Raw genomic sequence first — 9,861 nt, forward strand, 5'->3', positions numbered from 1 at the left:
AACGATATATACTGTAAACTAAAAAATGTTTATAGCACTGCATATATAAAAAGTAATTTTTTACAAAGAAATAAACTAATATCTGTATAAACTAAGAAATGATTATACTGTATGCATTGTTTTTACAGTAAAAGCGAAAACAAATTACTAGGCAAAAAAGTCGGGGATACATTTTTGACGAGTTTTCCAAGGATCAATCCAGCCTTCATTGGCAGCAAATTTACTTTTGGCTTCCAGTTTTTTGTGCAAAACTATCGCTTTTCTTTGAGAATTGGCCCGGATATTGGAGTTCCTTTCCTTCTTGACAAAACCACATCCACAATGCGTTTTCAAGCAGTTCAAGTTTAGGCTTTTTTAATGTTTTGCGACTCTTCAGAGTGTTTTCACCATCAATCGTAACTGTATAGGAGTCAATGTCTTTCCGATTCTTCCTGCAATCCTTAATTGTCGTAACACCTTCATTCAGTTTCTTTGCAATTTTTTGGAGCGATTCTCCTTCGTCCAGTCTTTTTTCATTTAGTGAAAGAGGTACGTGTTTACGTTCGAATCCAGACATGTTCAAAAACAGACACCTGTACACACAGTGAATCTACAGTAATAAGTACGGTAGAGAACACGGAATAAAGCAAACAACGAAGTTTAATCCCAACAAAAGATAAAACTGCACAATAACGTACAGTGTAACAATATGCACAGCGATAGACACCACAACAATGGTCCGACAGGCGTCCAGTCAGTGACAAGTCGCACGATTCCGGACTGCGCGCCTAGAACCGCGAGACCACCGCGGCCGGCACACCCTCCGAGATTGTAGATACTACGTATATACTTGGCCTCGACGAAAACTCAAAGGTTCTCCTGGAACATCACCAGCAACTCTTTGAGGGCAGCCCATTTTCAGAAGAAACAAATGCGACGGGAGAAGAACTGCTCCAGGCCATATCAGACTCGAGAAGAGCGAAATTGTGTATCTTAATCACAAGGCTAGACATGAAACAGAATAACCGAAAGGCCTGGCAGTTTCTTGAAAACATCAATAACGACTCACCAATTAACACTCAAAATTCATATAAGGTCACACAAAATCAAATAACACATCAGCTCCTATTCAATGGAAAAACCAACAGCAAACATGCAAGAAAGAAGCTTCAGAGATTTACTCAAGAAGAAGACCATCAAGGTATTTCCTTTGCCCTGGAAGAATTAGAAGCCTCCATCTCTGTAATGAAAAACAGGGAAGCTGCTGGGCTAGACGATCTACGTCCAGAGCAAATAAAAATGTTCGGACCCTCTGCCAGATGTTGATCATTAGCTATGATGAACAAATGCGTCCTTGAAATGAAGATCGCCAAGATCTGGTGGAAGTCAAAGATAGTAGCTATACCAAAATCTGGAAGAGCCTCCTCTGCCAGCTCTATAAACTCCCAGAAAGGATTATCCTCAACCGCATCTTCGCACATGTATACCAGGATTTTATTGAAGAACAAGCAGGGTTCCGCCCTGGGAGGGCATGCTGTGGACAAATTTTGAACCTAACACGGCACATAGAAGATGGCTACGAACGGAAACAGATCACAGGTGCAGCTTTTATCGACCTCACAGCCGTGTCTGTCACCATTAACCATAAGTTAATATCAAACATATGTAACACAGCGAAGGATTACCGACTGGCGCAATTCATCCAGTACCTGCTGCAGAACAGATGCTACTTTGTTACGCTGCAGACAAAGAGGAGTCGATCGTGGACTCTGAAAAAGGACTACCCCAAGGTAGCGTTTTTGCCCCACTGATGTACAGCATTTATACCAATGACCAGCCGATTAGTACAGAAGATTGACCCTTCATCCACGCAGATGATACAGTCATTGCTGCTCAGGACAAAACATTTGAAGAGGTAGGAAGAAAACTGAAACAGTGCTTGACAATCTGGCTGACTACTCTGACGAAACCATTTCAAGCCAAATCCGATAAAAACCCAGGGCTGCACTTTTCACATGCGCAGTAAAGAGGCCAGAAGAAAATTCAACATAAGATGAAGAGGACAGCGCCTCTTCCGGCCTGAGTGGCCGAGCGGTTCTAGGCGCTACAGTCTGGAACCGCGCGACCGCTACGGTCGCAGGTTCGAATCCTGCCTCAGGCATGGATGTGTGTGATGTCCTTGGGTTAGATAGGTTTAAGTAGCTCTAAGTTCTAGGGGACTGATGACCTCAGATGTTAAGTCCCATAGTGCTCAGAGTCATTTGAACCATTTTGAACAGCGCCTCTCTCATTGCGACACTCCAAAATATCTTGGAGTCAAACTCGACCGCCCTCTCATCTTCAAGGCTCACTGTTTGGACACAAAGATGAAAGTCAATGTTACGAACAACATCATCCACAAGCTTACAAATAGTATACAGGGAGCACAACCCACAGTTCTCCGTATGTCAGCTCTACCGTTATATTTCTCCGCTGCGGAGTACTCAGCACCTGTATGGCAAAAATCCACCCACGCAAAACAAGCAAATATAGCTCTGAATGAGACAGGACGCATCATAACTGGCTGCTTCCGCCCAACTCCCACAAACCAGCTGTACCAACTTATGGCCATAGCCCCTCCAGACATCAGAAGAACAGCTGCAGAAATCGAGAAACAAAAACAAGGAAAAGATTCCAGGCATCCAATGGTTGGACACTACCCCCAACCTAAAAGACTCAAATCGAGGAAGAGTTTTCTACCAATAACTAATCCAATCCCTTTGGCTCCTAAAACACGACGAGAATAACTGTGGCGAAACTCGGAACCAGGAAGACACTCCAGGGTGGAACCTACATCCAGCTTCGAACTTCCGAACACTATCAGGAAACTCTTGAATAGATTAAGATTGGAGTATCACGATGCAAAGTAAACCTGAATAAATGTGGCTGTATCAGTATAGACGAGCTCTGTGAATGTGGAGAACTGCAAGAACTACAACACCTACTTGTCTGCAGGAAACTGGGTGAATCTTGCACGATACAGGTCTTACTAAATGCAAATGATAAGGCCGAACAAGCTTTAATGTACTGTGCTTCGCATGGGGATATAAAGATTGTAAATGAACATTGTTTTATGTGTTCTTGTATTTTACTTTATTTAATCTTCACTTCTCTCAGCGCCATTTGTTGTATTGCTCTATGTTTTCTCTTTATTGAGCATTGGTGGAGCAAATACTAAGGTGAGATTGACGTTGGAGAGGATAGGTCAGATCAGCGTTTTGTAGAAGAGAATTGTGGTGAGGCGCAATATCCAACCTCCAGAGTGAATACAAAACTAAACTGGATATTAGCGTAGCGTGATTGGCTCATAACTGATGATGCAATAACCAATAGTTAATGTAATGAAGCGTATTTATTCCAGTGTTATCCTTTCATTTAAACGGGAATGTTAAGTATAAACTTATAGATTATGTAAGGGTGATGTGTTGGATACGAAAAATTAATAAGTTGCACCACTTTCCAATCCTATCAAGATCTGACTGAATATTTGTGCAGTTTTTTATCTTTTTATAGATACGCATTCAAGGATTTGGAAGGAGTGATAGAACTTTGGTGGAGCAAATACTAGGGCGAGATTGACGTTGGAGAGGATACGTCAGATCAAGGTTTTGTAGAAGAGAATTGTGGTGAGGTGTAATATCCGACCTCCTGAGTGAATACAAAATTAAACTGGCTATTAGCGTAGCGTGACTTGGCTCATAATCGATGGTACAATAACCAATAGTTAATGTAACGAAGTGTATTTATTCCAGTGCTATCCTTTTATTTAAATAAAGAAAGTGAAGTACATGGCATCAAAAGACACATATGTTCGCGTAGGTTACACTGTCAGTTTAGTTTAGTAATTCACACATTCTGTGGACCCTATTTACAAGAACTTGCCACGTTGTGGTATGTGTCACTAAGTTTACAAATAAGATACATTTTCTATGTTTATCATGCCTATACACACACACACATTAATAGATTTTTAAATCTTAATGTACAACAAAATAAAATGAGTGTATCTCATGAATCATTCGTCTCTGGAGTAAAAGGAGCTGTAAATAAGAAATCATTTCAACATGCTTTTGAAACTTTCACTATCTTATCAGAGCCCACTAAGAAATTGTGGTCAATCAGTTTTACATACTCTCTTTCCCTTATGCTGCATTATTATTGGTGACGATTTGTCTTTCCTTCTACTGAACTGAATGAATTGTGAGTTTTTTTAAGTAATAAACCATTTATTTAGAACGGATAATAATACTTTTGAATATTTCATTTACACTTCATCGATTGTTGCAGGTCTGTTGGGCTACATTCTGATGCTTTCGCAATCAGCAAAGAGTATTATTTCTGCTTTATCCGTTTAAGTGTAATGTGCTGCGAATACATAGAAAGAAAGATCTCTTATCATTTAGCTACAATATAGCAGGGCAGCAACTGGAAGCACTTAATTCCTTAAGTTATCTGGGAGTACGCATTAGGAGTGGTTTAAAATGGAATTATCATATAAAGTTGATCGTCGGTAAAGCAGATGCCAGACTGAGATTCATTGGAAGAATCCTAAGGAAATGCAATCCGAAAACAAAGGAAGTAGGTTACAGTATACTTGTTCGCCCACTGCTTGAATACTGCTCACCAATGTGCGATCTGTACCAGATAGGATTGATAGTAGAGATAGAGAAGATCCAACGGAGAGCAGCGCGCTTCGTTACTGGATCACTTAGTAATATCGAAAGCGTTACGATATGATAGATAAACTCCAGTGGAAGACTCTGTAGGAGAGACGCTCAGTAGTTCGGTACGTTTCGAGAACATACTTTCACCGAGGAGTCAAGCAGTATATTGCTCCCTCCTACGTATATCTCGCGAAGAAACCGTGAGGATAACGTCAGAGAGATTCGATCCCACAGAGAGGCATACCGACAATCCTTCTTTCACGAACAATACGAGACTGGAATAGAAGGGAGAACCGATAGAGGCACTCAAGGTACCCTCCGCCACACACCGTCGGGTGGCTTGCGGAGTATGGATGTAGATGTAGATGAAGAAAGTTCAGTTATATGTAGCAAGTACAGAATGCCAGTAGTAATTTCTTTCCACTCAGAGAAGAGTCATCATGAGAGCTTCACGAGGTATATATGACGCTTTGCTTCCTATCAGTTAAATATGAAGTGACTCACTTCCTCGTTGTATCTCGAAAGCCACAAACTTTGCCTGTCTCCAAAAGAACGTTGTGATTTGCGATTCCAAAACCAGAAATCTCACGTGCTGCGCGTCCATTAACATTCCACTCTAACTATGGTGTATAGTCGTTAAAGCTTTTATTACACTACTGGCCATTAAAATTGCTACACCACGAAGATGAAGTGCTACAGACGCGAAATTTAACCGACAATAAGAAGATGCTGTGATATGCAAGTGATTAGCTTTTCAGAGCATTCACACAAGGTTGGCGCCGGTGGCGACACCTACAACGAGCTGACATGAGGAAAGTTTTCAACCGATTTCTCATACACAAACAGCAGTTGACCGGCGCTGCCTGGTGAAACGCTGTTGTGATGCCTCGTGTTAGGAGGAGAAATGCGTACCATCACGTTTCCGACTTTGATAAAGGTCGGGTTGTAGCCTACCACGATTGCGGTTTATCGTATCGCGACATCGCTGCTCTCGTTGGTCGAGATCCAATGACTGTTAGCAGAATACGGAATCGGTGGGTTCAGGAGGGTAATACGGAACGCCGTGCTGGATCCCAACGGCATCGTATCACTAGCAGTCGAGATGATAGGCATCTTATCCGCATGGCTGTAACGGATCGTGCAGCCACGTCTCGATCCCTGAGTCAACAGATGGGGACGTTTGCAAGACAACAACCATCTGCACGAACAGTTCAACGACGTTTGCAGCAGCATGGACTATCAGCTTGGAAACCATGGTTTTCAGATGAATCGAGGTTCTGTTTACTGCATCACGATGATCGCATCCGTGTTTGGCGACATCGCAGTGAACGCACATGTATTCGTCATCGCCATACTGGCGTATCACCTGGCGTGATGGTATGGGGTGCCATTGGTTACACGTCTCGGTCACCTCTTGCTCGCATTGACGGCACTTTGAACAGTGTATGTTACATTTCAGATGTGTTACGACCCGTGGCTCTACCCTTCATTCGATCCCTGCGAAACCCTACATTTCAGCAGGATAATGCAAAACCGCAAGTTGCAGATCCTGTACGGGCCTTTCTGGATACAGAAAATGTTCGGCTGCTGCCCTGGCCAGCACATTCTCCAGATCTCTCACCAATTGAAAACGTCTGGTCAATGGTGGCCGAGTAACTGGCTCGTCACAACAAGCCAGCCACTGCTTTTGATGAACTGTGATATCATGTTGAAGCTGCATGGGCAGCTGTACCTGTACATGCCATCCAAGCTCTGTTTGACTCAATGCCCAGGCGTATCAAGGCCGTTATTACGGTCAGAAGTGGCTGTTCTGGGTACTGATTTCTCAGAATCTATGCACCCAAATTGCGTGAAAATGTAATCACATGTCAGTTCTAGTATAATATATTTGTCCAATGAATACCCGTTTACCATCTGCATTCTTCTTGGTGTAGCAATTTTTATGACCAGTAGTGTAGAATTAAATGGTGAGTGTCAGCCAGACTTGTAACGTGAATGTATTGATATTGTACAGATTTTTCTTTGGGGAGACTGGCGCGGTCAGCAGCAGACGAGGAATGGGCGGCCACATACAAGCTGCAGCTGGTATCACACGAAGCATGGAGCAACCGCTCAGTGACGGCATTCCCACGCCTGCGGCACCCCGCTCCTTTGGTGGTGCTGTCACACAGCGCCGGTCCGTCCTGCAGTGGTCCAGCTGAGTGTGGACCAGTACTGCGTGGCCAGCAGCAGCCTGACATCTTGCACAACTTCCTCATAGATAGCGCCGGCTACGTGTACGTAGGTCACGGTGCGGACGTTGTCAGTGGAATCCAGAGTCCCGTGTGGAACTGTAGCCTGGAGGTAGCCCTGCTGGGTGACTACAACAAGCACAACGTGGAGGAGGACACAGTGGTGGCGCTGCGTCTGCTGCTGGAGATGGGTGTGTCCTCTGGGTGGCTGGCGTCGGACTACCGCCTAGTGATACACACCCAAATGGATGAGAGGGATCCACACAGTCCTGGCCGCTGGGCTATGGCCGCTGTCCAACACTGGCCCCAGTGCTGCCTCAGCTCGTGTGCTGAGGGCCTCACCTGTCCAGTGACATAGCCACTATCCTCGCAAAACACGCATTGACTGTGTATCTTGACGTTTTCACAGCGTGATGAGTATGCCATGAGATTTCTGGATTGCAACCAAATGGTGATGACTTATCCCTCTGATGTTTCGGATGGGAATCAGGCAGGCTGGAGATTTCTTAATGCATGTCACTATCTTAATACCAGCATATGGAAGAGGGCGATCACACAGACGAAACCTATGTATATGTGTCACTACAACTGTTTTTAGTACAATCATAGCGAAGCACCCAACAAGTCTCCATTTGTAAAATTCAACCGAAGGTGTCTGGCTGGCTATCAGCCGAAATATCGAGGCGAGAAGTCAATATCATCAAACAGCAACCTTGCAATCGTGTGGATTACGTTGAACGACTTGTCTGGTGATGCACACACTTGTTCACGCATCAAACCATGTTTGGTGTCTTTCGGAATGTTCATACATTTTAACCAAATAGTGGCACAATGAAAGAAACTGTTTCTCACTGATATACATATCATGGAATACCACAAAAATGAAATAAATCTAAAGCTATTAAATGTGTTTACTTAAGCTGCTTGTTTCTCTTAGTTGCTTCTAAGTTCCAGTGTTAACAGTTCAAACAGTCAGCATTCATACAAAGAATGTGTACTGTCTTTGTAGTTTCTGTTATTCCATAATTACTTCAGGTACTAATCAGCTCAAAAGAGTTCTGCACTAGCTCCATACCTCCGGACGTGTATGGATGTAGGTTCAACTGGAGCAGGGAATGTAAGAATATGTCTTGTGAAACTAAAAAAAAAACTTTATTGTAAAATAAAAACAAAATAATCAAAACAAAATTCATAAGTCTTTCGTAGCCAATTCTTGGCAAATTGCTTATTGGCTTCTGTCTCAGGTTCTTCAGCCAACAATTGTTTGATGATTTTTGGAACATTTTGCCAGCGCTGGTGGCTGGCATTGTCAGAGCTCCAGCTTCATGCGGGAAAGACTGACACTCACATAAAGGACTCAAGACATTTGATTGAGAAGCTGGAGAAACTAAAACTTCGTCCAAAAGACATCCTGGCCAGCTATGATGTTTCTTTGTTTACCACTGCCACTCAATGATTTTCTGGACTATATCGGTTCCATTTCTCTGCAAGATATTATCGAATTCTTTGATGCATGTCTCACGACGAGGTATTTAATGCAGAATGGCAACCTGTTGTCCACTTAGTCCAGTGATGTGCAACTCCTCCGTGGAACATTTCGAAGACAGTCTCCTGACTTGGCACCTTGTAGACCTAAGGTGTGGTATAGCTACATCGACGATATCTTCGTTATGTGGAGCAATGGTGAGGAACACCTGAAAAATCTCGACGTCCACTTGAAATACCATGGAGGTAGTAAAGGACCAACAGCTACCCTTTCTAGATGTGCTGGTCACGATGGGTGGCGAAAACCTGGGTCAAACTGTGTATCAAAAACTGCACACACAGAGTGTCAAATCACCATCTGAGCCAGAAAAGGGGCATGACTGAAACGCTCGTTACGCGAGCAAGACGTATACGCGAGCCACAGCACCTCGGACGCAAGATTCAACACCCAGATAGGTTTCTGAGGTACGATAGGTACTCCATCAGTTAAATATGAGGTTTCACAAAATCAAACACTCGGCGAAGAGACACATCGGAAAAAGAAACGTCTGATACTACTTTTCTGCCATGCTGTCACAGAGTGATGGTCAGGATCGGCCATATATAGTGCAAACGCGGCATAAAGAGTATTTATAAACCGAGAAAAAGATCAGAGAGTGTCTCAGATCGGCAACGGAGGAATGGGACCCATTTAAAATCTCGAAAATATATCGCATACTATGCACATGTGAAAAAGTCTATATTGAAATGAGTGGAAGATCAATCATCACCAGACTCACCGAACGTAAGCGGCTTGGCAGGTTGGGGCAGGTGGAGAAATCGGCCCTGGTGGAGCAAGCGCTGCGTCAGAGCGACCACAATAAAATTCAGCGACACGGAAGTTCTCGTTGTAGAGAAGAGCTATCACACTCGCTTGTTCAGGGAAGCTATAGAAATACAGAAAAATGACAACAGCTTCAACAATAATTAAGAAAGTCTCAAGACGAACTGATTTTAGATTTCTGTGATGCAGCAAATGACCTTTACGGATAGGAAGAGGAGTACCTCAGCGGTAAAGACCATGGAAAACCCTTGGATGTTGGCGCGTCAGGTACATACAATCTGCGGCCACAAGCTCGATTGCAGTCAACCACCAGCAATGGAGGGTGAAGCTTTGAAAATGCCAGCTGCTCGTAATGGCCAAACGTCAGAATAATCTTGAAACAAACGTCGGCCGAAGAAGAAAATGCAAGTTGTCAATCAAAATAAAGGCTGTCTGTTCGAAGGCGCACATCAGTAAAATCAAAATTTCCTGCTGGATAATACTCAAAGGCGTGTTGCTCCAAATCATGCATTGTGACAGGAGTGGAGCTTCCTCCTTATGCTGTCCACAGGACAGTCAAATTGTCACTGCTCAAGTTCGACCCATACTTCAATGGTGACACTTGTCAGGTCACACAGTATGTGAGAATGGTATGTGCGAT

At 43.5% G+C, this 9,861-nt stretch overlaps 1 protein-coding gene across 1 annotated transcript in view; it reads left to right on the forward strand.

The window, feature by feature from the left end:
• The window catches only part of LOC126267041 (uncharacterized), an 83,220-nt gene extending 75,187 nt beyond the window's left edge, over positions 1–8,033 (forward strand). The window contains exon 5 of the mRNA XM_049971851.1: positions 6,697–8,033. Coding sequence (XP_049827808.1) covers positions 6,697–7,271 — 575 coding nt within the window. The 3' untranslated portion in view covers positions 7,272–8,033. The remainder of the gene's footprint in view (positions 1–6,696) is intronic.
• Positions 8,034–9,861: the final 1,828 nt, after the last annotated feature.

Source organism: Schistocerca gregaria, chromosome 4 (assembly GCF_023897955.1).
Source record: "Schistocerca gregaria isolate iqSchGreg1 chromosome 4, iqSchGreg1.2, whole genome shotgun sequence".
Classification (NCBI taxonomy): domain Eukaryota; kingdom Metazoa; phylum Arthropoda; class Insecta; order Orthoptera; family Acrididae; genus Schistocerca; species Schistocerca gregaria.